The sequence below is a fragment of the Antechinus flavipes genome, chromosome 6, assembly GCF_016432865.1.
Source record: "Antechinus flavipes isolate AdamAnt ecotype Samford, QLD, Australia chromosome 6, AdamAnt_v2, whole genome shotgun sequence".
NCBI lineage: Eukaryota > Metazoa > Chordata > Mammalia > Dasyuromorphia > Dasyuridae > Antechinus > Antechinus flavipes.
The window spans coordinates 253,158,145-253,184,404 of record NC_067403.1 but is presented as its reverse complement, the minus strand read 5'-3'; the positions used below and the strand labels follow the sequence as shown (position 1 = coordinate 253,184,404).

Below are 26,260 nucleotides of genomic sequence, written 5' to 3'. Positions count from 1 at the left end.
CCGCTGGGCTCCTGGACCTTCTTCCCCTCTCCTGGGGAGCTCTCCTCCCACCAGGGCCCCCAGCTCTGGCCTGGAAGTGGGGCCCCTGGATCAGCTTATTCTCCCCCCCCCCCCAAGTTGGGGAACACGCAGGAACTCTCCTGGGATGTGGAGGGATAGGACAGGAAGGCCAATGATCCGGAGATTTGGGCTAAAATAGGTGGGAAAAGTGGGAGGAAAGGGAAGGGAAGAGGAGCCCACTGCCCGCTTCACCCCCATATCTTGCCTCGGAGGGGGCAGGGAAAGCTGGGCCTGAACCAAGGAGTCCCAGGCTCTCATGCAGGTGGGGGCTGAGACACTGACACCGTTGGGTTGGGGGGTTCCCCAAGAGGGGAGCCCCAGAAGTATGCATGTGTGAGACCAGGAGGGGGAACGATCTCCGACTCTCCCAAAGACTGCTCCCAATGGGACCCCAAGAGTTTGGGGAGAACTGGGAAGCTACAGTGATGGCCCAGGCAGGGGCTGAGACTATGGGTCCCCTCAGATCCGGGCTGAGGTCAGAGCCCCCCCAGGTTGAAGCCTTGGGGTGGGGGGTAGGATAGCCGGCGTCGGGGAGGGGGAGCAATGCGAGGGGGGCCCGACCCGGCTGATGAAGCGATGCTGAAGGGACGGGGCGGGCCGGCGACAGCTCTGGGGCTGGACTCCTAGAGCCTGGCGGCCCTGGCCCGGCGTTGGGCGAGTGGGGGCAGGGGATCCCCGGCGGGGCAGGGGGGACACGTGGGCTGAGGGGGGCCGGCGAGCGGGGCGCCCTCCCCCCGGCCCGGATTCCGACGAGAGGCGGTGGGAGGGGCGGGCAGGCGGGGGCTCGGAGGGAAGGGGCCGGGGCAGCCGCGGAGCCCGAAGTGGGGGAGCGGCCCGGCGGTGCTGGAGGGGCCCCGGGCGGGGGCGGGGAGGGAAGGTCAAGGCCGGGTCGGGCTCGCCGCTCTCACCTTCGAAAAACCGCTGCAGCGCCTCCGTCTCGTCCACCACCTCCATGTCCGGCCGCTACAGTCGGGCCCGGCGGGGCCGCATCCCCGGCGCCGGCGGCCGAGCGGCGGCGGCGGCAGCAGCAGGTCCCGGCCCGACCCGGCCCGGCCGCCCCCGCTGCGCTCTCCCTGCGCTCTCCCTGCGCCCTCCGCCGCGCTGCGCCCCGCGCTGTCCGCGCGCCCTGCGCCCCCCGCTGCGCTGCGCCCTGCGCTCTCCTGGCTCCCCGGAGCTCCGCTCGCTCCTCCGTGCGCCCGCCCCCGCCCCGTGGGCCCGCCCCCTGGCGGCCACGCCCCGCGCTGCAGCCCGGGGGGCAGCCCCAGAGCGGCCGCCCCGCGGGCCCCTCGTGCGCGTCCCGAGGCGTCCGAAGCGTTCGGACTCAGCAGCCCTAAGGACCCTGGCGGCTCTACCTCTGCGTCCCTTATAGATTTTTAAAGGACCCCCCCCCCCTTTTACAGATGAGGAAACTGAGCCCCAGAGAAGCGATCAGAAGCCAGCTCTTCCCGGCTTCAAACGCAGCACGTTATTGGGAGGCAGCTCTGGCCAGAGGACGCCCCCTCCGGGAGCCTTTCCTCATCCTCCTCTCGCTCATCCCCGAAGGGGGACAAACACGAAGCCCCCCTGCCCAGCACGTCGGGGGGACCCGAGGCGCCTCCGCGTCCAGGCTTCCCAAAGTTTAAAGCGCGGCGCTGGGCAGCTCCCAGCCTCCCACCCGGGCGGGTCGGAGCGCTCAGTCAAATGGGGGTGGGGTCTCGTTCGTCCTCTCTTGTCCTCGGGGAGCTGGCCGGCACTGGCCCCCTCTGCTGGGCTAGACCAGGGTCCCCCGGAGTCCCAGAGGGGGCGCCCTGATTTCCCCGGGACTTTCTTTCTCAGGCCCTAGAAGGCGCCTTAACTCGTAGGGATGATGAGGGGCGGGGAGGACCTGCCTTGCCCCTGGACGGGTCATTTAGGCTCTGTCCCTGCCATCTTATCCCCGGGCTCCCTTTACAGATGGGGAAACTGAGGCTCTTGCGCTGTCCAAGGTGGCAGAGCCAGCGAGGCCGGAGTCCCGCCCCTGGCGGGTGCGTGCGAGGCTGGGGATGCGCAGGCCCGGAGCGGGCCCATCCAGATGTGGGCACCACGGGGAGGCGTCGGCAGGGGAGGGTCAATGCTGAGCCGGGCCGGGGCCGGGGTGGGGGAGGGGGCCGCACTGGGCCCCATTCTCCCCGAAGCCGGGCCGCCTCACAATGAGGTTTTGTCCGCCCCGGGCCTGCCCGGCCGCTCTGCTCTTACATATAGAATCGGATTTTGCTGGAAGCCCCAGCTGTGCGCTGACCAATTCTTCTCCGGGGGAGGGGAAGGGGACGGGGTGGGGGAGGGGAGGGGACACTAATAGGCCTATTCTTTCCGGGCTCAACAGCCCAGGAGGGCTCTCTTCCTCCGCCGGGACCCTGAGGAAGACAATTGTCATCTCTGCAGCCGCCCTTCCCCCAGGCCCAGCCCCATAGTCCGGCCCGGCAGCCACCCCTGGGCTTCGGGAAGGGTCCGCCGCCCGCCGCCCCCCCTCTTCTTCCCCCCCCCCAACTGCCTTGCAGAGCGTCTGACTGACCCGTCGGGGAGTCATTTCTTTGGCAAAGCCTCGTCTCTCTCAGGCGGGAGACGCCTCAGGCGGCCTTGGGGCCAGAGCCGGATTTGAATCCTGGTCCTGCACTTGCGGGCCTCGAGGGGCCCCGGACCAGCCCACGCCCCGGGAGCCCTGCCCCCAGCTTCATAAGCCACGTGACAAAGGAAGCTCGTTATGGGGAGACTGAAGATTAAGAATAAAGCCGCGGGGCCTGAGTTCAGGAGATCCCGGAGAGGGGGTGCTTAGTGTCCAAACGCAGTCTCCTGCCACAGGAGCCCCGGGAATCCCTAAAGATCACGAAATCCTACTTTATCGGGGGCTTCCCAGGATGAAAAGGATGGGAGAGGGGGCGGAGACGGGGTCGGGTTCAAGTTCCTGGGGGGAGGGAGGGGCAGAGAGGTTCGATTCCAGACCCCGAAGGGAGATTTTGGTCGCTCCCTCCTTGTCCCCAGAGCGGGGTCCGGACGGAGAAGCGGACATGGCGAAGGGCCCCTTCCCCTCGGGCCGGTGCCCCCGGCGCCTCCGGGCCGATCCGGGACCAGCCCTGCCCGGGCTCCCGCCGCGGACGTGACCGAGCACTTCCTCCTGGGCGGGGCTCTCGGCGCGGGGCTCGCCCGGCTGGCCCAGGTAGAAGCCGGGCTCTGGCCAGAAGCGGAGGGCCGGGGCCGGGGTCTCGGCCGCAGGCGGCACAAGGAGCAGAGCCCTTGGCCCCCCCGCCCCCCTCCTATCTGCTCTGTCTCTTCGGGGCCACACACAGTCTCCCTCCCTCCCCCCGCCAGAGCGGAGACGCCGTGCCAAAGTCCAGCGCCCGGGCTTGGGGACCTGCGGCACTTGGCAGGGCAGTTGGAGGGGCGGGGCCGCTCCCCAAGCCCAGAGAGCCGCAGTTTGGCCTCAGACTGAGGGGGGCTTCAGGTTCTCTTTTGTTTGCAATGTTGGAAAGGCGAGGGCGCCGGGCGAGCTGACCCTGAGGCCTCCGGCTCCTCATTCTCTTATCAATCCGGACAATTCGACTCTCTTAACCCCGACCCTGCCTCAGTCTTGGGCCAGCACCCAAGGGAGAAAAGGAAAAATGGGGGATGGAAGGAAGGGGGAAGGGGAGGGAGGGAGGGAAGGAGGAATGGAGGGAGGGAAAGAGAAAGGAAGGGAGGGAAGGAGGAAGGGAGGGAGGAAAGTAGGAAGGAAAGAAGGAAGGAGGGAGGGAGGAAGGAAGGAAGGAAGGAGGGAGGGAGGAAAGTAGGAAGCAAGGAAGGAGGGAGGGAGGAAGGAAGAAAGGCAGGGAGGATGGAAGGAAGGAAGGAAAAAAGAGAAGGGAAGGAGGAAAGAAGGAAAGGAGAGAACGAAGGGGGAAGGCAATACTTATTAAGGGCCTCCTATGTGCCAAGCACCTTACAAATGTTATTTCATTTATTCCTTACAAGAGCCTGCGCTGCCGGACAGTGCCAGTATGATCTCTAGTTTACCCATGGGGAAAGTGAGGCAAACAGATTTGCAAGCAGAGGACTTGCTCAAGGTGATACAGGTTGTGCCTGAGGCCGGATTTGACTCGGTGCTTTCCCCCCTGTACAAGCTAGTTGCCTCCGCAGAGATGGGGGCACAATTCGAGGACCAGAAGGTGGGCTCTCTTTCTTTAAGTTTGAGTGAGAGTTGATGCAAAAGGCCGGGGCTCAGGGGCGGGGAATCATGGGTAGCAGGCGACATGTGATGAGTGTCTGCCCATGTGTCGGTGTTTATGTTGGAGTGTGGGGGGGTGGGCGCTGTCTGCCACAGTGGGGAGATATCTGACCGCCCCTCACCCCCAAGGCTCTGCTCGTGAGAGCCAATGAGCACCCACGATACTCTGGCAACACATGAGCAATAAGACCCACCCCTGGCCCAGCACCTTCTCGGGCTCCCCTCAAAACCCCCTGGATCCCTTTCTTCACTGGGCTGTGGCCAGAGAGGCAGCGGGACAGCTCCCAAACTCCCTGGCTGGGCCGGTTCCAAGGCAGTCCTTGAGGCTGATGGGAACTGGGGCAGATCATTTAACCTCCTTCCTCTCCATCCCCTCATCAATAAAAACATTTTAATTTTAAAATGCTCCCTAAGTGCTTACTGGGCGGGACCGGCTACATCGCTTCTTTGTGCCAAGGAGCTGGAGGGATGGGGCTGAGGGGGGGGGGAGAGACAGCCCCCAGTGAGACCTGAGTCGGACGGCGTCCTGGGGCTTGATTTGGAGCATCTCTAGTTCCTAACATAGAGGGTCACGGCGGGGCCCCCTTCGATGGAAGCTTCTACCCCTCTGACCAACTGCTGAGACTCAGTTCTTCATTAGTCTAAAATGAAGGAAGGGAGGGAGGAGGGAGGGAGGGAGGAGGAAGGAAGGAAGAGAGACGGAGAGGGAGAGAGACAGAATCAGAGAGAGGAAGGAAGGAAGGAAGGAAGAAAGAAGGGAGAGAGGAAGGAAGGAAGGAAAAAGGAAGGAGAGGGAGAGGAGGGAGGGAGGAGGGAGGGAGGGAGGAAGGAAGGAGGAGGGAGGGAGGAAAGTAGGAAGCAAGGAAGGAGGGAGGGAGGAAGGAAGAAAGGGAGGATGGAAGGAAGGAAGGAAAAAAGAGAAGGGAAGGAGGAAAGAAGGAAAGGAGAGAACGAAGGGGGAAGGCAATACTTATTAAGGGCCTCCTATGTGCCAAGCACCTTACAAATGTTATTTCATTTATTCCTTACAAGAGCCTGCGCTGCCGGACAGTGCCAGTATGATCTCTAGTTTACCCATGGGGAAAGTGAGGCAAACAGATTTGCAAGCAGAGGACTTGCTCAAGGTGATACAGGTTGTGCCTGAGGCCGGATTTGACTCGGTGCTTTCCCCCCTGTACAAGCTAGTTGCCTCCGCAGAGATGGGGGCACAATTCGAGGACCAGAAGGTGGGCTCTCTTTCTTTAAGTTTGAGTGAGAGTTGATGCAAAAGGCCCGGGGCTCGGGGGCGGGGAATCATGGGTAGCAGGCGACATGTGATGAGTGTCTGCCCATGTGTCGGTGTTTATGTTGGAGTGTGGGGGGGTGGGCGCTGTCTGCCACAGTGGGGAGAGATCTGACCGCCCCTCACCCCCAAGGCTCTGCTCGTGAGAGCCAATGAGCACCCACGATACTCTGGCAACACATGAGCAATAAGACCCACCCCTGGCCCAGCACCTTCTCGGGCTCCCCTCAAAACCCCCTGGATCCCTTTCTTCACTGGGCTGTGGCCAGAGAGGCAGCGGGACAGCTCCCAAACTCCCTGGCTGGGCCGGTTCCAAGGCAGTCCTTGAGGCTGATGGGAACTGGGGCAGATCATTTAACCTCCTTCCTCTCCATCCCCTCATCAATAAAAACATTTTAATTTTAAAATGCTCCCTAAGTGCTTACTGGGCGGGACCGGCTACATCGCTTCTTTGTGCCAAGGAGCTGGAGCGATGGGGCTGAGGGGGGGGGAGACAGCCCCCAGTGAGACCTGAGTCGGACGGCGTCCTGGGGCTTGATTTGGAGCATCTCTAGTTCCTAACATAGAGGGTCACGGCGGGGCCCCCTTCGATGGAAGCTTCTACCCCTCTGACCAACTGCTGAGACTCAGTTCTTCATTAGTCTAAAATGAAGGAAGGGAGGGGGGGAGGGAGAGAGGAAGAGACAGAAGGGAGAGAGACAGAATCAGAGAGAGGAAGGAAGGAAGGAAGGAAAGAAAGAAGGGAGAGAGGAAGGAAGGAAGGAAAAAGGAAGGAGAGGGAGAGGAGGGAGGGAGGAGGGAGGGAGGGAAGAAGGAAGGAGGGAAGGAAAGAAGGAAGGAAGGGAGGGAGGAAGGAGGAAGGAGGAAGGGAAGGAAAGAAGGAAGGAAGGGAGGGAGGGAGGGAGGAAGGAGGGAGGGAAAGAAGAGGGAGGAGGAAGGGAAGGAAGAGAGACGGAGAGGGAGAGAGACAGAGACAGGGTCAGAGAGAGGAAGGAAGAAAGGAGGGGAGGACCCCAAGTCCGGGGTCTCTTCCAGCTCCACCAGCCCAGTTCTCCCTGGATGTGTCAGCGGGGCCTCCCAGGGGTTCTTGGAAGAAGGGACCCATCCTATGATTAGGTCAAGCCAAAGGAAGAGTCAGAGTTGCTCTGTCACCATGAAGGCTCCCCGAAGGGCCTAGCGGCGCCACCTGCTGTCCGAAAGGAGAACATTCTCCCTCTTTGAATCCTCTGATTCATACATAAATTTAGAGCCAGAAAGAACGGCAGAACCCAGGCCTGTCACTTAACAGGCCCAGAAAATCCAATGACTTACTCGAAGCGGCGGGCCAGGATCTGGATCCTAGTGCTATGCGTGGACCTCAGAGGCCACGTCCAACATTTTACAGAAAAGTAAACCGAGGCCCAGAAGTTTATAAGTAATTTGTCCAAAGTGCTACAGGTCACAGGTCAAACCCGGGTCATCAGAGCCCCAACCTTGCGGATATCCCGTCACACTTCGCCGCCCACGTTGGGAGGCTTTTGGGAGTTGTCTGGTCGGGCACAACTGAAGCTAAGGGAAGGGCGGCTTCCCCAGGCTCCTAAGCTCTCAAACATGGCAGCCTGGCTGGGACTGGCTTTGTTTTGGTAACCGGGGGTACTCCAAACCCCCCGGGGGGGGTCAACAACCTAACAGCCTAACAACAAAGCTGGTTGTGAGGAGGGATTGAGGATGTTAAAGCTTAAAGGGAGCCTTAGAGATCCTTGTTCACCCTAGCCTTTATTACTGAAAAGGAAACTGAGTTTTCGTGATCATTCTATCCCATTGTCCTCTTCTCTGTCCAGCTGATCCTTCTGTCTCCCTGGCAAGATCACCACCTTCCATCTCTGGTGTATGTCCCCCCCCCCAAAGCTCTATCCTGAGCCTTTTCTCCTCTCTCTTCCTCCTCCTCCTCCTCATTCTTGTTCTCTCTCTCCCCAGCTTCTCTCTTCCTGTATTCTCCCTCCCTCTTCTTTTTCTTTCATTCTTCCTTTCTCTCCCTTCCCTCTTCTCTCGCTCCCTCCCTCCCTCCTCTCATCAGCGTCCATGGGTTCCCCTCTCGTTTCCACACAGATAACTCCCCCATTTGCCCTCTCTCTCTCCCGAATTCTCGCTTCTCTTCTAAGCTCCAGTCCCGTCTCCAAGTTGACCTCTGCACCCTGCAGCCCCAAAGCTTAACATGCCCGTGCCAGAATTCCTTTCCTTTAGGGCCGGAGTTCCTTTTCTCCCTGCTTCCGGCCAGGAGGCCGCCATTCTTCTAGCCAGCCAGCTTTGCAACCAGGGATCCTCATCAGCTCTTCTCGCTCGCTCGTCATCCTCCAATCAGTCGGCGAGTCTCACTCCTCAACATGACCCAGACCCGGCTCCTCCTTTCCACTCACCCCACAGCCATGTCAGCCCGAGTCACACCCAGGCTCTCCCAACAGTCCCACGGGCCTCCCTGCCTCCACACTTATTCTTCCCTTACTGCCACACTGCTATCCTTGAAGCACAAGCACAACTGTGCCATTTCCTGGGGCCAAAAAAAAAAAAAAAATCAGTTGTTTTCCTTAGGCTTTAGGAGAAAATGCAGACTTCCCTGGAATCTAAAGCCCTTGGGATCTGGCTCGAGCTTATCTTTCCCGCCTAATTTATAGCACAAACATTATGGTTGAACCCGAGTTGATATTCTCCATACGCAGAATTCATCTCCCACCTCAGTACCTTTACGTATTCTATCCCTGATGCCTGTTATGCCATCCTAGCTCGCCTTTGCTTCTTAGAATTCCTCACTCCCTTCAAGACTCAATCCAAAGGTCACCACGTTGTTTCTCTCTCTCTGTATACAGATATGTGTCTATGACGTTTAGTTAGCTGTGAAAACGCAAATATATTTGGATCCCCAATTCCTAGTAGAGAAAGAGGAGGAATAAACACTTAAATAGTACCTACTATGAGCAAGGCATTATGCTAAGCTCTTATATTTCATTTGATCCTCACCACTCTGGGAGGTAGATGATATTATAAGCCCCATTGAGAGTTGAGGAAACTGAGGCAGAGGTTAAGTGACTTACTTAGGGTCACACGCAAGTATCTGAGATTGGATGTGAACTCGGGTCTTCCTGAGTCCTGGCACTTTAATAAATGCTGACTGATTGCTGTCCGAGGTCCTACGATCAGATCCAGAGCTCACTAAGGAGTCCGGTCCCCTCATTTGACATTTAAGCAATCTAAGGCCCAAGGAAGTTCAATCACACAGGTAGTAAATATCGGGCGGAATCGGAACCCAGACCTTCTGCTGCTTCAGAGTCAGAGGCTTTCCTTTGTACTACACTGTTGCACTGGAATATGGAGCTGAACTAATACTGGAAGCCACTTGTGACTCCAAAGCCTGTGCTTCTCCTCCTAAGATAGGCTGTCTACATGGCGGGGATGGCGGGTGCCCACAGGGCATGCTCTGTCCCGAGTCCTGTCCTCTTCTCTCCAGGAAGCCATTTTCCACTTTCTCTGTATTCGTTACTGTTTAACACAGGGTCTGGCACAAAATAATAACCAGTATTTATAAAGCACTTTAAGGTTTGCGAAGTACTTTACAAATCTGTCATTCGCACTCTGGAAAGCAGATGCTGTTGTTCGGTCGTGTCTGATTCTTCGTGATTTCATTTGAGGTTTTCTTGGCAAAGACACCGGAACAATCTGCCATTTTGTTCTCGAGCTCACTTTACAGATGAGGAAACTGAGGCAAACTGTGCCACGTTGCCGTCTTCATTTTATACCCAAGGAAACTTGAGTTTCAGAGTTAGTGTCCGAGGCAGGATGAGCTCGGGACCGCCCGCCTCCAAGTCTGGCACCACCCACCGTGCCAGCCAGCAAACTGGACAAAGGCTCGATAAATGTTTGTTGCGCCCCCTAATACCCCCGCCCCATTTTTGGAAAAGGCCAGTCTGCTGAAATGAGCACAGAATGTAAGCTCTCTGAGGTGGAAATGACTCCATTTTGGTCTTTGATACCGGACCCCAGAACAGCACCTGACACCGAAGAAAAAGTGTCCCCTCCTGTCCCCAGGGCCTGCTGGGAAAAGTCACTCACACCAAGCCTGCTTCTACAACCAGTTTATACACAGCTCTATACAATATACAGAAACCTCTATATACAGATAGATTTATAGAATAAGCTATATTAATTTGTCTCTCCTTTTTTACAGCATTATTAGTTTGGATCTTTCATACATTAGATACAAAAAAAATCAGGTGGGAATGGCACGTGGAGTGCGCGACTGTCTGTGGGGGCCACAGGCGGGCGGGGAGGAGGGGGGGCCTGGTTGCTTCCTTAGTGATTGCATATGGGGGTTCGGGCGGCCCCTGGAGAATGAAGCAGCACAGGGCCACTGAGGGCAGGGATCGGAGGGCAAAGTGGAGGGGAACTGTGCTAGAGGCGAGGGAGGGGTTAGAGGGAGGAGGTGGCTGCTCCTGGCTCCCTGCTGGTCCAGGGAAAAATGGAGTGACCCCTTCCACGTAGAGGTTCTTCTCTGTTGGAGGCAGAGCCCCGGTGTCTCGGAGCTCTCGGGACCCTTCGGGAGAGAACCTGCCCCTCCCCAGCATAGAGGAGCCTTGGGACCCGGGACCAGCCAACCCGGCCCTGTAACACGGTGTGGCTACAGCCTTTGGGGAGGCGCGTCGGGGAGGCCGGGGGTTCTGGAGCACCCAGCTAGCTCTGCCTCTGGGGCGAGAGTTTGGCGGGCCGAGGCAAGGGGTGTGGGGGGAGGCGATCCCGTGGAGAAGGATACCTCCAACAGACACTAAATCCCGTCCCCCCAGACGCAAGCTTATGGTGGGAGTGGAACCTTCCAAGCCCCGGCAGCTCCCTTCCGTGCAGGGAGGAGGCCGCAGGTGGGCCGGGGGCGCGGATGGGGGCGAGGATGAGCAGGCGTAGAGCCTCATTCCTCTTCCTTAGGAGGCAGCAGCTGCCACGCCGGGCCCCACCCCCAGGCAGGGTCTTCTGCCGCGGCGGTCTACTGCGCAGGTGCATCATGGGACGTTCCCTTCCTTTCAAAGTGCTCAGGATGGAAGCCCAGGAAAAACAGGGGTTGGGGGAGGGGGCAAAGGGAGGAAGGCCCCTCCAAGGGCGGCCTTCACTCGCTGGCTTCCTGACGCCCTCTTTGGGAAGAGGCCGGCATCTGGGCCATTCCCAAAGAGAGGCTCCATTGAAGGGAACCGAGGCAGAGTCGGGAGGAGAGACGGAGATGCTCTACCCCAGCCCGGAGGGGCCGGCAGCCGCACGCCACGGCCGTCGCCCCCAGGAGCCGGGGAGAAAGGCGAGCAGAGGGAGCGAGGCAGCGCTGCCGCCCTTTCCTTGGACCCCAGGGGAGAGGCCGGCACACACACATGCACGAGCCGCCGGGCCGTACCGGCTGGCGAGGGCCGGGGGTGAAAGTCTCACCCCTCACCCTCTCCCCGGGCGTCCCCCCGATTCAGCAAGGAAACAGACACCAGGCTTACCCCTGGCCCTGCCCCCGGAGGGGGGCGGCTGGTGGCGGGAGGAGGCTCAGTCTCTGATGGGCACCTCTGTGGGTATGGCAGCATGAGGGAGGCCACAGAACCCTCCCGTGGGGAGGGCCCCCAGACGTCCCTTTCTAAGGCAGCCCAAGCAGGCCTTCATGCCCCTTCCTCACAGGGCAGCGAGCGGCGGGGCCGCCTTCCCTTGCCGCTAACGGGGGCGAGGGCCAGCAGTGGGGACGGACGCGGCCTCCCAGCAGGAGGCGCTCCGGCGTTCCTCTCAAAGGGACCCAGAGCTGCGCCCTGGAGCAGGGGGCCCGGCCGCGGGGCGGGGAGGAGGTAGCAAAGGGTTTCGTTTCAAATACTGGCATCCAAGGTGTCTGGACACTGGGGGAGGGGGGAGCAGGCAAAGACCCTCTCTCCAAAAGCATCCTGAGCTCTGGGAATGCATGCAGTTGGCAGGGAGGCAGGGAGGGAGGCCTACGGACAACCCAGCAAGCAGCACACATGCCCACTTTCCCTCCTCTCTGAAGCGGTACAGCTCACCATGCAGCTGGGGCTCAGCTGGGGGGTGCAGAGGGAAGGGGGCGGCCCTCTGAGAGGGACCGGCGGGCAGCCCCGAGGCCGGAGCCAGTGGGCCTACGAGGGAGAGGTCAGTGCGGAGATACCAGGTTCTGGGACCCCCCAGTGTCCTCCCAAGAGCCTGTGGGACCCTTCCCTTCAGAAAGTCCGTCTCAAAGCCTCAGGTCAAACTCGTAGGGTCCCCTCAATGGGACATCCCCTCGAAGCAGGACGGGGCACAGGGCGAGTGCAACTAAATGGGGGGTCCCGGGGCTGAGGAGGGAGCTGGGCCCACAAGGCTCCTTCCTTGGAGGAGTGCGGGGGGGGAGGGGAGCCGGGACGGGTGCCCCCTGCCCAGAGAGCCCCCAGCTGCCTCGGGGCAGGGCAGGCGAGGTCGCCCAGAGCAGAAAGGTCCCGGCTGAGCCCGTTGGCTTCTGTAAACACGTGGTTTGTGACGGCCGCCGAGCCCCTACGCTGGCGACCCAGGGGTGTGGGGGGCGGGGAGAGCCAGCCGATGGGGGCCAGGGAGGAGATGGAACAGTCAGAGAAATCAACTGCTACGACACCCCCCTTCTTACGCCCAGGCCCTGGGCACCAAGATGGGCTGGCAGGGCCCGAGCCTGGTGGGGGCCGGGGCGGGGCCCACGGGAAGAGCGAATGACCGTTCCTAGGAGCTCTGGATGGGCTGCTCCTGGAGGGGCAGAGGGGGACGGGAGGCCAAGCGCCGCCCGGCCCTTTCCTGGCCCTTCCCAGACGTGTCGTGGCTTTGGTGCCGCCCGGGCAGCTCGCCCCCCCGCCCGGCTCACGGGGGACCCCAGGAGCCGTCACCAACTGGGGCTGAGGTAGGGAAACGGACCCTGCGATCCCACTCTCCTGCGCCGGCAGCTCGGCCTCTCCCTCCCCAGCCGCGCGGGCGCCCGGGGACTCCGGCCGGCCCTCCGTGACGCCGCCGGCCGTTGCCGGCGGTCAGGCGGGGACGGCGACCCCAGGCCCGGGTCTGCTGCATGCTTGGCGCGGTGGGTCCGAGCTCCCCCCACCCCCAGAACTAGAGGGCCGAGATCACGAGGTCCTCCTGCTTGGAGGGGCTGGCCGGGTGCCCGGAGGGAGAAGTCCGGATCTTGTCTGCGGCCAGGCACTCCTGACTGCTCAGGCCCGTGGGGGTCAAGTCCATGAGCTCTCCCGAGGAGCTGAGGGGGAAGGAGGGGGACACCGAGATGCCCGAGGACGGGTCGGTGGAGCCGGCGAAGAGCCGGGGGGGCTTGGGCACCAGGTTCGGCTCGTACTGGGCCCGCAGCAGGATCTCCTGCTCGCTCACCGACTTGGGCAGCGCGCCATAGTCACCGCTGGGGCTCTCGGAGAGCATCATGCAGTAGAGGTCCTGAAACGAGCTGCTCTTGCTGTCCAGGTTGAAGAGGCTGTCGATGAACTCGGCGAACTCCAGGACCTGGGGGCTCGGCGACTCCCCCAGCCGCCCGTTGTGCAGGGTCAGCTCCCCCCTGGCCGGCGCAGGGGAAGAGCCACCCTCCTCCCCGCTGGAGCGGCGCCGCGGGCTCCCCCCGGCGCTGCCGCCGCCCAGCCCGGCCTCCAGCGGCTGCGTGTCCTGAGAGTGTTTGGACAGGCTGTCGGCGGCCAGCAGTTCTGTCCTGGAGCTGAGGGAAGGGTTCTCCTCCGGGATGGCCGGGTCGATGTAGAAGCAGTGGCCCTCGTCCCTCTCCATGACCGCGTGAAGGCTCGGGGAGCCCCGGATGCTGCGGAAACCGGAGGAGCGGCGAGAGTCGAAGCTGTAGATGGACTCATTGTCCGACAGGCTCTCCATGGTGGCGAGGGGGGCCCGCCGGTCCTGCAGCTCCACCGACAGGCGCTCCTGGGTGGTGAGCAGCAGCAGCTCCACCGGGTCCTTCCTTGCGGGGGACAAGGCCTTGGTCTCATAGAAACCCTCCAGGCTGATCTCGGACTGGGACTGGCTCCTGCCAATTGGGGTGGAGCGGGGGTGGGGGCAGGGAGGGCCGGTTGGTAGGAGGCTCCTGGGCGGCAGCGGGCTCTGCCCCTCAGGAGGGAGGGGGAGGCTAGAGAAGAGAGGGGAGGGGTCCGGGCCGGGAGGGAGGAGGGTGCCGGGCGGGGCCCGGGTGGGCGCCACAGGAGGGAGGCGTGCTGGTCGGGGGGATGCCTGAGGAGGAGCTGTCCCTTTGCTGCCTTAATCTCGGGATGGAAGACTAGAGGGAGACAACTGCCCTTCCCCCCAACTTGCCCCCCCTTCCCCACCCCCAAGGGACTTACTTGATGCTGCTGCTCCTCTGGGCGGCTGGCGGAGGCTCCAGGGAGTGGATGGTGGTTCCCGGGAGGCCGCTGGGCAGGGGCTGCTGCTGGAAGATGAGCTCTGGGGTCAGGTCCACCTCGGTGGGACTCACCATGACCTTGGCTGCAGAGAGCAGGGCGGTCTTGCCTTTATTGTAGTTCTCCAGCACCTGGGGGAGAAAGACCAGGGCTGGCGCTCAAGGGGGGCTCTGGAGAGGCCCCCGAAATAAAGGGAGCCCCGGCTCACAGCTGCCGGCAAGCTCAAATCCAAGCCAGGCCCGGGGCCTAGAGTCTGGGCGGCCAGCCTGGGGCCCGAGTTCAAATCTGACTCAGATCTGCCAAAGTTCAAACCCGGCCTCAGAGCCTTACTCCCTGTAAATCTCTTAACCCCGTTTGCCTCAGTTTCTCATCTGAACATGAGCAGGAAAAGGAAATAGCCACCCCGGCGTTCCGGGGTCTTGAAAGGGCCGAATAACAAACGAGTCTTGGAGGCGGGAGAGAAGCCGGGCCCCGGTCCTGCCCCAGGCTTTACTCAGAGGCTGATCACCTGCAAGGCGCTCTCCCTTTCTGGGCAAGAGTCTCCCGAACGCTAAACCAGGGGCAATGGCACCCGTGTACTTGTCGGCCTGCCGGATAGGGTCTGATGAGCCGAGGCGCTTTGTAGACCATCAAGTCCAATCAAAGTCGGTCGTTAGTGTTAGCCAATAGCAACTAATCCATACGATAATATTATATATAACATACATTTATAACTAATATATATCATTATCAGCAATACCAACACATATGTTATATAGAGTATATGTAATTATAGCGAATATATTCCAACAAATAACACCAACTAAGCCTCAGCTGACCTTCTAGCCAAGCCCTCCTACTCCAAGCCCCTCTATTTGGGCCCGGGCCAGGTCCCGCAGAGGCCGAGGCTTCAGATCCAGGCTCAAGGACAGAGAAGAGCGAGTAAGGATCGCGGCTCTGGAGTCGGAGAACGAGGTGCGAATCCAGGCTCTGCTCCTGACCTGAGTCACTTCCTCGTGCCTCAGTTTCTTCCTCTGCTGAATGAGGTTGGACTAGGCCTCCTTGGCAGTCCGACAAAGCCCACGGACCCCTTTTAAGCGCACAGTAAACAATTAAACGAGTCAAGTTATCAAAATATTAAAAAAAGATTTATCAAGTGCTTCTTACGGGCCCCGTGAGGAGTTCGCCAGATGACAGCCCCGAGACTAGACAATCTAAGGTTCTGTGGCCAACTAGCAGAGTGCACAGAGTAGGGGATTTGTGATCTGGGATCTGCGGACATTTTAAAAACTATTTTGAGAACTTATTTCAGTATTCTTGGTTTCCTTTGTGATCCAACCTTTTGTTTTATGTCTCAGACACTATCTGGCAAAGGGGCCCATGAGCGCCCCCAGGCTGCCCAAGAGATCCAGGACTTATAAAAGGTTGAGATCCCCAGGACAATATATTTTTCAGTCAAGGGCAACTCCCTGAGATGACCCAAGTTCTAGAGGAACTTCGATCCGCCTCCGTGGCAGATACTGTTACACCAAAAAACCAAAATCTAGTGACGGCGGTGGTGTTTTTCATCGTGATCTTCCAAGAAAAAAGGTGCCCCAGTTTCTCAAAGCCGTTCCCAATGGGGTCCAGAGACCCCGGCTCACGCTGCAATCCCATCATGCCTGGGAAGGTGTCTACGACAACTTCCCCTTCCTGAGTTTCCTCACTATAGAATGAGGGCATTTGGTTAGATGATCACTAAGATTCCTTCTAGCCAGAGCCATAAACTATCAGTTTTCACGCCAAGGAAAGGAAAGGAAACGAGCACTAAAATAAATGTTTAAAGAGAAATTCAGGTGGTGACTGGGGAACCTAGGGCCCCACGAGGTCGCCGCCAGGAGGCCGGTGAGCAAAGCTGAGCTCGGGACGGAGCTCATCCGGGGCTGTCGGGGGGAAGGGGAGGTTACCAAGCCATTGGTAGCTTTCCATTTCAGCGCCAGTCTTGTTGACAACTCCCATCTCTGTGCCTTTGAACAAGCCATCCCTCGTACCTGAAAGCCACTTCCTCTTTCCCTCTGGTTGATTTCCTCAGCTGCCTCCTAAAGAACGTCCTTCCTACTCCCTCTAGCGCTAGTACTGCATGCCTTGAAACGGTCCATGCTTTGTATTTATTTCTCAGAGAACACCCGGCAGCCCCTAGTAAAACACAAGCAGCTTGAAGATGAGATTTTCTGACTTGTATCCTGGGGCACCTATCTACCATATGCCAGGCTGTGCTGGATGGTGGGAGGAGAAAAACCAAAAGGCAACAATCCTGCCTCGAGGAGGTCACTTCCTACTTGGGGACGACCACACGGACAGGCCCAAATCTTTCTTCTCTTCGCCTTTTCCTTTCTTCCTCAATCTGGCTCCCTCTCTTTTTCTTCCCTGACTCCTGACTTCATTACCACAGGGAAAACTTCCTCTGCCCATGAAACTTAAGAGCCTTAAAGTGTTTCCTGGGACACTCCAAAGTTAAATCACTCGCTCAAGGGCATAGAGTGGCGGATGGAGTGAATTTTAGACACTGGGGAGAGCCAATGCGAGTGCGTGCAGAGTGTGGTGGAGGAGGCCTGGACCATCCAGCTTGAGGAGGTGTGAGGTGGGCCAGAGCCACAAGGGGAAGAAGGCCTTTCCAAGGCAAACAGAGGCAACAAGAAGCTCAGAGATTCTACTGAGTAAGAAAACGGAACGCTCACATCTGAGCTGAAGATACGTCACTGTAACTATGGAGAGGAGGGAGAAGAGAAGAATGAGACTCGAGGCAGGGAGACCAATTAGAAGGCTGAGGGCCTGAACTGTAGTGGAGAATAAGGGGAGAAATGAGTTCGACTGGTACTGAACAGACAGAACAAATGAATGGAAAGTGACTGGATAACTAGGGTGAAGGAGAGTGAGGAACTCAGGCTGCAAGACTGGCAGAACGATGGTGCCCCGGACAGTACGAGGGGAGTCCGGAAGGGGGGCGGCAGTCTGCGGGCGTCCGAAGCAAAGGCAACAGCCGTCAGGGCAAAGTACCCCCGGGTACTTCCAAGGGAAGGGGCCCAGAGGCTTGATATGTCAGCATGGGTTGGCAAGGGAATGCTTTCTGGGAAGGTGATGGAAGTGGGTGATGGTAACGATGATAATACCAATGATGATGATGATGAAGAAGATAATGGTAACGATGATGATAACTGATGGAAGCGACAATCATGATAATAATGATTACACTAATGAAGATAATCTTAATAATGATAATGTTAATAATGATGATGGCTATGATGACAATGTTAATGAAGATGATAATGGTAACAATAATATTAATAATGATAACTGTTAATAATGATGATGATAATGGTAACAATAATAATAATTTTAACAATGTTAATGATGATGATGATAATGGTAGCAATGTTAATAATGATGATAATGTTAATGATGATATTGATAATAATATCAATAATAACTGTAACAATGTTAATGAAGATGATAATGGTAATAATGATAACTGTTAATAATGATGATGATAACGATAACAATATTAATAATGATGATGATAATGATAACAATATTAATAATGATGATGATAATGATAACAATATTAATGATGATGAAAATGGTGATGATAATGATAACAATGTTAATGAAGATGATAATGGTAACAATAATAATACTGATAACAACATTAATAATAATGATGATAATGGTAACAGTAATATTAATAATAACTGTGTTAATAATAACGATAATGGTAACGATGTTAATAATGGTGATGATAATGATAACCGTGTTAATAATGATGATGATAATGGTAACAGTAATATCAATAATGATAATTATGTTAATAATAATGATGATAATGGTAACGATGTTAATAATGGTGATGATAATGATAACCGTGTTAATAATGATGATGATAATGATAACAGTAATATCAATAATGATAATTATGTTAATAATGATGATGATAATGGCAACAGTAATATTAATAACTGTGTTACTAATAACGATAATGGTAACGATGTTAATAATGGTGATGATAATGATAACCGTGTTGATAATGATGATGATAATGGTAACAGTAATATTAATAATGATAATTATGTTAATAATAATGATGATAATGGCAACAGTAATATTAATAACTGTGTTAATAATAATGATAATGGTAACGATGGTAATAATGGTGATGATAATGATAACTGTGTTGATAATGATGATGATAATGATAACAATAATATTAATAATAATAATTATGTTAATAATAGTGATGATAATGGTAACAACGTTAATAACGGTGATGGTAACGGTAGCAATAATATTAACAACGACAACAATGTTAATAATGATGAAAATGGCAACAATGTTAATAATGATGGTGATAATAGGAACTGTTAATAATCATGCCGATAATGGTAACAATGCTGTTAATAACTAGGAGGGTAATGATAACAATGTTAATAACTGTAAAGTCTGGGCTAGCTCCCTGGAGGTCTCAGAATCAGCCAGAGTCAGGATAAGCAAAAGTCCTTGGTCCTTAGGGAGAGAAGTGAAGGGGATGGACAAAACTGCCACAGGCTCTCCCCAACCTCCCTTCTCCTCGTCTACCTCCAAAGTGACTCAGGCTCGTCCCGCTCCATCCCCCAATCCCTCCTTACAATTCTCCTAACCCCAAGCATTGAGAAGAGAAATTCCAAACATGCTAATAGAGTTATCGTCCAATAGATAAGTAGCCTTAAGTGCTCGATTGTCTGATCCAAGTGCACCTAGTCAGAGTTTCAGCCCTTTACAAATAATGATGAGGAAGATGGCAACACTGTTGATGACGATGAGGTAATGGTAACAATGTTAATCACGATGGTGAAAATGGCAACACTGTTAATAACATGAGGGTAGTGGTAACAATGTGAAAAATAATGGTGAAAATGGCAACACTGTTAATAATGATGATGGTGATGGTAACAATGCTAATAATGATGGTGAAAATGGCAACACTGTTAATAATGATGGTGATGGTAACAATGCTGTTAATAACATGAGGGTAGTGGTAACAATGTGAAAAATAATGGTGAAAATGGCAACACTGTTAATAATGATGGTGATGGTAACAATGCTAATAATGATGGTGAAAATGGCAACACTGTTAATAATGATGATGGTGATGGTAACAATGCTAATAATGATGGTGAAAATGGCAACACTGTTAATAATGATGGTGATGGTAGCAATGCTGTTAATAACATGAGGGTAATGGTAACAATGTTAATAATGACGGCGAAAATGGCAACACTGTTAATAATGATGAGAATAATGTAACAATGCTGTTAATAACATGAAGATAGTGGTAACAATGTTAATAATGATGGTGAAAATGGCAACATTGTTAATAACGATGATCATTATGAGGAAAATGATGATCCCAACAATGATCATGCTACCGATAATGTTGACAATGATGATGACGAAGATATAACAGTAACGATATGATGATGAAAATGATGATTACAATGCTCATGATACTGGCCATAACGAAGATGACAATGATAACTACGATGCAAATGACGACGGCAATAACGATAATTATGACAAAGATGAAGACGATAACAATTACTAACAGCGATCGTGATACTGATAACAAAAATGATCGTGATGATAATGAATGACAATAATGGTAGCAATTATGACGAAGATGATGGCGATATATCAGCGTGCACTTCTGCAGGGCCAGAAGGCTTACAAAGTGCTTCATGGGCATCGTCTCCTTTGAGGCTCCCAACTGTCCCTGGAGTCGGATGCAATTGTTGTTTCAGCCGGGTCCAGCTCTCCATGACTCTATTTGGGGTTTTCTTGGCATGGTTTGCCATTTCTTCCTCCAGTCCATTTCACAGATGAGGAAACTGAGGTAATTGGGGTGAAGTGACTTGCACAGGGTCACCCAGCTAGGAAGTGTCTGAGGCCAGATTTGAGCTCAGAGAAATGAACTCAGGGCCTAAATCTAGACCCAGCACTCTATGCGCTGTTATTTTGCAGACAAAAACATTGGTGAAGCCCAGGGGTTCGGGGACTTGTTTGAGGTTCCACTAGGAAGTGCTGGGGGCCAAATCCTGGCCGCTCTCTCATCCAGGTTCTCGACGAAGGCCCCTAGGGAGGAGTCTGGGATCCCTTACCCTGCAGAAGATGCTGAGGGCTCCCTGAGGCAACCCTGCCCATTCACTCCAAGTAGGTCAATCAAGGACTCCCCAACTGTCTGGGGCTTGAGCTTTCCACTTCTCTCCTCTGACCCATAATCTCCTGCCCAAAGGAGGCTTGGGGGCAGGAGAAGGAAAGAGAAGGAAGAGTCCCTCTCTGCGGATGATCCTTGGCTGCCCTGGTTCAAAGGCCGGGCGGGGCGGGGGGATGAAACCCACTGAAAGTTTGGGTCAGAGAGGGCCGGTCAGTGATGGTTCTGGGGAAGGGGTGGGGGCTGGGCCCTTGGGGATCTTCCTCGATTTTCCTCTCGATTGTCCAGGCCTCAGGTTCCACCTCTATAGAATGAGCCGTGTCTCCTGGGACCTTTCCGAGGCCTCGGAAGGGAGCGTGTTCATGTAGGGGCCTGGGATCTCCTGGGCCAAAGAGCCCAGAACTTCACCCACATTTGCGGGACATAGAAGGAATTAGCATAATTAAGAACAAGAGCAGCTCCCTAAGAGATCATTGGTCAAAGTCACCTTTCAAAAGAAGAAATGCCAACTGTCAGCGCCCGGGTAAAGGAAGGTGTCAAATTGGAGGTGGGGAAATCAAAGGGGCTGCGAGGTTCCGCTCAGCTCCCTCCGAGAGGCCACGGGGACAGAGGGAAATGGAAGCTGGGAGCTGTGATCTCCACGGTCTAGGCCAGGAAAGTTGCTAAGCCATACAGATTCTGCCATACCACTGCGGTCCCAACAGGCTGGGGACTGCTGGGAAAGTCCCACGGGCACCAATGTATTTCAGGGGACCTTTTGTGCACTGGCAAAGAGATGGGGTGGAGAAGGTGCCCACAGGGTGCTCCCCGGACCTGGGGTGGGGGGCCCCGGGGCATCCTGGCCCATATTAAGAGGAGGAGAGTGAGGGTGAAGGACTGGTCAGTCACTGAGCTGCCAGAAATGAGAAGTAGGCCCATGGGACCTGCTGTGCAGAGCAAAGTATGCAGAGCCAGGACGGGAGGGAGATCAGGGGGGCCACTGGGGACACAGAGGAGGTGCAGGGGAAGGGGAGGGAGAGGGAGGAGTGGTCAGCGAAGGAGGGTGGTGGGGAGCAGGAAAAGGAAAAGAGGGAGGGGAGCAGGAAGAAGGTGAGAAAAGGGGGAGGGAAGGGGAAGAGGGGGAGAAGAAAGGGAAGGGAAGGAAGGGAAAGGGAAAGAGGGAGGTAAAGGGGGGGGCAGAGACAGAAGAAAGGCCACTCCTCCATTTACTTTGCTTCACTTGTTCTACTGAGGGAAAGCGGTAGTCAGAAAGAAGGGGCAACAGGGTGGGAAAGGACAGCGGGAAAGGGAAGTGCCCAGCCCCGGGTGTGGGGACCCCGGGCGGACGCCCTGGCCAGGGCTGAGTGGCCACGGCTCCCCTTACCTTGTTCAGCCCCTCCATGACCACGTAAGGCAGGTGCTCATGGAGCATGGCCGGAGAGATGATCACTTCATTGAAGGCCTTGTTGTCCCCCCAAATAGCAAAATACGTGGGCTCTTCCTGCTCACAGCAGCTGGGTCAGACAGACATTGACAGGGAAAGGAAAAGGCGGGGATCAGAGCAGCCCTCTGCCCGCTTCTCCCTCCCCTCCCCTCGCTCTGGCTCGGGCTCCCCGCCTCTGCCCCGTGGTGCCCGAGGGTACCTACCAGCAGTGCTCGGCTGGGTGGTTGTGCACCACGTGGATGATGCGGCCGGGGGGGTACAGGGGCGTGCTGGCCGACAGGGCGATGGTCAGGTCGCTGGGGTGGGTCCAGAGGCGGTTGCTGGCCATGGCGGTCACTTCGGCCTCCTCGGGGAGCTCCGACTTGGGGATGCACTTGGTGGCCCCAATAATGATGCGCCACTGGTTTGGGAAGAGAGCAGAGAAAAACAGGAGAGTGAGCGTGGGCACCGAGCTCCTGAGGAAGAGCTGGGGGAGGGTGGCGGGAAGAGAAATCAAGAGAGAACAGGGCAGGGGCTTAAGGGAAGGTGGGAAACTCCCAGAGGAAGGGAGAACACCACGGCCTCCGGACACACCTGGCCGGGGCTCCCAGGGACTGCCTGGTTTGCCCGTTCAATCCCTTCCTGTGCCTTTATGAAGCCCCTACTGTATGGCAGGCACGGCTTTGGGGAGACAGAGATGAAGCAGGGGCAGGAAATTCTAGACTGCAGAGGGAGCATCCTGACCCTCTCTGAGAGTGCCTGGACCCTCTCTGGGCACGTGACCCTCTCTCTGTGGGCACCCTGACCCTCTGTGGGGGAGCCCTGACCCTCTGTGGGGGCACGTGACCCTCTCTGAGAATGCCCTGACCCTCTCTAGGGGCACATGACCCTCTCTGTGGGCATCCTGACCCTCTTTGTGGGTGCCCTGACCCTCCCTGGGGGAGAGTGGAGACTACAATGGCTGGCTCCTGGTCTCACAAGTCACAACAGCCTTGGTTCCCATTTCCATCCTGCCTGAAGGATGCACTTTCCCTATAACAAGCCAGTGGCCTAAATTGTGCAGAGAGCATCCCACTGTGCAGATGGAAAGACTGAGGCTTGGAGGGGCCGCGTAGCTCCAGAAGGCCAAGGCAGGATCTGAACCCAGGTTCCTTACTCCCAGAATGCTTGGAGCCCGAGCCCAAGCTTCAGGATCTCAGGGTAGGAAGGAGCCTGGAGGGCCTCTGGCCTCTAGTTCGGAGCCTCCTGGGGGGGTCTCGCCGCCATCAGCCACGGGGCACCCTCTCTCCCTTAGGCTCCCTCGGCTGCTCCTCCCAAGACTCCAAAAGGGAGGACCAGACTCCAGCCTCTCCCCGGGACTCACTCTCTGTCCCCGCAGAAGGGGGTTACCGGCTCTATCTCCCTCATCAAGTGCCTGTGAGGGTCTTAGTGACACAGAGAGGGGAGTTCTGAGCCCTGCCCTTCCTCCTCGCCTCCCCACAGAGCCCAGGGGGGACACAGGGCCCGGCCCTGGCACGACGCCGCGCCCGTCGGGGCACTGAGGGCGCGCTCACTTTGGGCTTGGTGCTCCGCTGCAGGACGTCCAGGAGCTGCCTTCGGAACCCTTCGAGCTGCGAGAGGCCGATTCTATGGGGAGAGAACCGAGGCTGAGGGTGGTCCTGGGGGCGGCAGCCCAAAGGGAGCTGGCCCTAGGCCGGGGCGGGCAGGAGAGGGAGCCGGCACAGTGGGGACGGGGCCCGGGGAAGAGATGGCGGGCACGAGACGGTCACCTCGTCCACTCACCCAGGGCACGGGGGTTTGAGAAGAGGGCAGGGGGAAGGGGAGAGACACCAGGGGCCAGGAGCCAGTGGGGCAGCTCGGGGGGCCACACTTGCCTGGGGACCAGGTCTTTGCCCAGGACCACGGCAGTCACAAACTCCTTGGAGTACTCCATGGCATCCTCGCTGAGAAGAAACCCAGAGGAAGGGGTCAAGGGCCTGGAACCTGGGGTCACTGGCACCCCCTGCCCCTTTCCAGGTCCCTCCCGGATGCTCCCGACCAGCCCAGACTCCTCCCCTCAGACAGGGAACCTGCTCTCCCCGAGGGCCCAGAGCCTGCCTCGGGCCCCTCTCGGACCCCACTGGGAGGCAGGTTTCCTCTTGGATTTTTGATTTGCGGGGAGGGAACTTCTGGTATGGAACATCCCTTTGTCCAATGCGTCTACATCCTGGAGCTTCATCCAGGTGCTGGGAAGGTTGGGAGGGGAAGGGCGACTCCCCAAAGCACCAAATCCTGACACTGACCAGCCGTGTGATCCCAGCTCCTCCCCCAGCTGCCTCAGTTTCCTTATCTGTCTAATGAGCTGGAGAAAGAACTGGCCACGCCCTCTGAGATCTCTGCCAAGAAAAGCCCCAGGGGGTACGGGGGTCCTACGTATGTGTGCGTGTGTGGGGGGTCCATGTACCTCTGTGTGTGATTCACACAACACTCACTCACACACACTTTCACACAACTGTTAGCTCCCTGAGGGCAGGGGCCACGGCTCCTTTTCTCCCTCCCCCCCTTACTCCCCTGTACTGGTCCCCATGACCCCTAACCCTGTGTCACACCCCTGGGCCCAGGGTCTCTCTTCCGAGCCCACACCAGCCCCGTGGGGGGAGGGGAGTGCACCTTCTGCCCTTGACAGATGGGGAGACTGAGGCGATCATGGCTGAGGGCTCCCCCGGCACGTGGCCTGAGGTTCTCTCGCCTGCACTAACTCCTTGGGGGGGCAGTGGTCCGGGGGGGGTCCCTGCCCAGGGAGGGCCTGTGCTCCAGAGGCCGAGCCTCCTCTCCCACATTCTCCACCTTCCCCCCTTGGGATCGGGCGGTGGGCAGTTCTCCAGGGTTCTGCACGTTCCCGTTTCCGGGTTCCCCAGAGCCGACCTCTGGCCCCGGGATCCAGCCCCCCCCCACTTTTCTGAGCGCAGGCCCTCCTCCCTTTGCCAGGTGCGGACCCCCAAAGGCGCGTCGCAGCCCCCAGCGGCTCCAAGGGCCCAGAGGCCTTCTCGTTCCCGGCCGCGGCGCCCACCTACCTCAGCAGGCCTCCCGGGGGGGAGTAGGCAAAGCACTTGAGACTTGGGTACTGAGGGCGCAGGAGGAAGGAGAGGATGGCGGCAGTGCCGGCCCCCAAAGAGTGGCCCACCACGATCAGGCCGTAGTGCTTGGTTCCTCTGCCCTGGGGGAGAGAGCGGAGGTCAGACGCCCGGCCACGCTTCCCCCCCCAGCCCCGAGAGGGCGTCCCAGGGGCCCCGCGGGCCACTCACCAGATCCCGCCCGAAGGCTTGTGAGAGGACCATCTCCTGCTCCAGCTTCTTCTTGATGTATTCGGCAGAGAGGACCATCCCCTAGGAAGGGGGAGGGTGGGTCAGGGCGCCCGTTCTTCTCGGGCCCCAGAGAAGGTGACGGCCCCCGGGGCCGGCAGAAGGGCAGGGGGCACAGGCAGAGGACCCTGCGGAAAAGGGCCCGGGGCCTACCTTGTGTCCCAGCCACGTGCCGTGGTGACCCTCCACCGGGAGCCGCTCGGCGTCGCCCGTCAGGTCTGTCAGCGCGTCCTTGGAGGAGAATCCAGACGGTTAGAGCCGCGAGAAGCCGGGGAAGGGGGGCTGGCGGGGAAGGGAACTCGGGGTCTCCCCCAAATTGTCCGCTGCACCGAGCTCACTCTCTTTAGAACAGCTGCCATCCCGCCCCCGTCCCGCCTCCTCGTTGGTCCTCATTCTCCCGCCCGGGCCCGGGCCCGGCACAGACCAGGGGCTCCCCAGGGCTCGGCTGCTCGCCGGCCAGACGTCCGAGGGGAAAGGGCGGGGAGGGGCCGCCTACCTTAGGGGACAGGGTGCCCCGGATGCTGATGACCACCTTCTTCTTGTCATGGTCCACAGCCACATAGAAGGGGGTTTCGTAGACCTGAGGAGGGGGCAGAGCCTCCAAGTCAGGGAGGAGCGGGCGCTGGGCCCTCTTGTGGCAGAGGCCAGTATTGGGGGAGGCTCCAGAGGCCGGCCTCCCCAGCAGGAGCTCGAACTCAGCCCGTCACACTGGGCCTGGCCCTGCCCCACAGCCATTCTCCTCCTCCCATGTCTGCTTGGACTGTGCTCCCCTCCTGGTGTTTGCTTGGGCTACAGCCCTCCCCAGAATGCCCCCCTCCCTGCACTTGCTTGTGCTGTGTCCCCCTCCCTGCGCCTGCGTGAGCCGTGCCCCCCCCCAGAATGCCCATGTCTCTTAGTTTGCTTGGGCTGTGGCCCCCCTCCCTCCACTTGCTTACACTGCCCCCTCTTCCCTGTGCCTGCGTGGGCTGTGCTCCCCCCAGAATGCCCTGCTCTCTGCCCCCGGCCTCATCTGGGCTGTTCCTCAAGGCCCGAGCCCCCCTGCAGCTGACCAGCCCACTCCCATCTCCCCGTCTCCGACTCCCCCGGGCCTTCTGCCGCGTCCCACACAATTTCACGCTCTGCCATCTCCTCTCCCGTCCCGGGCTCCCACGGGCGCTCGCACTGTCTCCCGGCAGCCTGGGCGGGGGGCCCCGGCTCTTCCTCCCCCCGAGCCCCTCTGTGCCCGCCGCGCCGCTTGGAGACCCCCCGCCCCGAGAAAGAGATGGGGAGGGGGCGAGGGAAGGGAGGTGAGGGCTAAGGGGCGAGGACCGGGGGCGGCGCCCGTCCGGCCTCTCCCACCGTCCCCTTCCCGGTTCTGGCCCCGGGCCCGTGGGCAC

At 57.6% G+C, this 26,260-nt stretch overlaps 3 protein-coding genes across 10 annotated transcripts in view; all 3 read right to left on the bottom strand.

Annotated features, from left to right (window-relative positions):
• Nucleotides 1–1,080, bottom strand: part of MYRF (myelin regulatory factor) — a 46,887-nt gene extending 45,807 nt beyond the window's left edge. For 4 of the 6 annotated variants that reach the window (XM_051967148.1, XM_051967150.1, XM_051967151.1 and 1 more), the window contains exon 1: nt 969–1,079. In XM_051967148.1, coding sequence (XP_051823108.1) covers nt 969–1,014 — 46 coding nt within the window. In that variant the 5' untranslated portion in view covers nt 1,015–1,079. Of the gene's footprint in view, nt 1–968 lie in introns of all 6 variants that reach the window. The other 2 variants (XM_051967147.1, XM_051967149.1) reach the window with 1 other exon arrangement.
• Nucleotides 1,081–2,914: 1,834 nt separating this feature from the next.
• LOC127541696 (basic proline-rich protein-like) lies at nt 2,915–12,614 on the bottom strand. The gene is made up of 5 exons (XM_051966912.1): nt 12,415–12,614; nt 11,801–12,299; nt 11,594–11,686; nt 10,999–11,116; nt 2,915–3,246 (listed from the first exon to the last, which is right to left on the bottom strand). The coding sequence occupies exons 1-5, from the start codon at nt 12,612–12,614 to the stop codon at nt 2,915–2,917; spliced, it is 1,242 nt and encodes a 413-aa protein (XP_051822872.1).
• The window catches only part of DAGLA (diacylglycerol lipase alpha), a 60,364-nt gene continuing 43,752 nt past the window's right edge, over nt 9,649–26,260 (bottom strand). Inside the window, exons 11-20 of one of the 3 annotated variants that reach the window (XM_051967155.1) lie at nt 25,381–25,464; nt 25,038–25,115; nt 24,828–24,908; nt 24,597–24,739; nt 23,418–23,486; nt 23,097–23,169; nt 21,768–21,964; nt 21,505–21,634; nt 13,886–14,073; nt 9,649–13,575 (exon numbers count right to left, since the gene is read on the bottom strand). In XM_051967155.1, the coding sequence (XP_051823115.1) occupies nt 12,654–13,575; nt 13,886–14,073; nt 21,505–21,634; nt 21,768–21,964; nt 23,097–23,169; nt 23,418–23,486; nt 24,597–24,739; nt 24,828–24,908; nt 25,038–25,115; nt 25,381–25,464 (1,965 nt within the window). In that variant the 3' untranslated portion in view covers nt 9,649–12,653. The remainder of the gene's footprint in view (nt 13,576–13,885; nt 14,074–21,504; nt 21,635–21,767; nt 21,965–23,096; nt 23,170–23,417; nt 23,487–24,596; nt 24,740–24,827; nt 24,909–25,037; nt 25,116–25,380; nt 25,465–26,260) is intronic. The other 2 variants (XM_051967156.1, XM_051967157.1) reach the window with 2 other exon arrangements.

Bases quoted from the DNA above. Each gene is read 5' to 3' on its own strand.
- LOC127541696 (XM_051966912.1), bottom strand. From the start codon at position 12,614: ATGCAGCAGACCCGGGCCTGGGGTCGCCGTCCCCGCCTGACCGCCGGC. The intron at 12,300-12,414 runs GTGAGCCGGGCG...CTGCCCCTCCAG, and splicing joins GACGGCTCCTGGGGTCCCCC to GAGCAGCCCATCCAGAGCTC. The intron at 11,117-11,593 runs GTGAGCTGTACC...CCATACCCACAG, and splicing joins AGCTGAGCCCCAGCTGCATG to AGGTGCCCATCAGAGACTGA.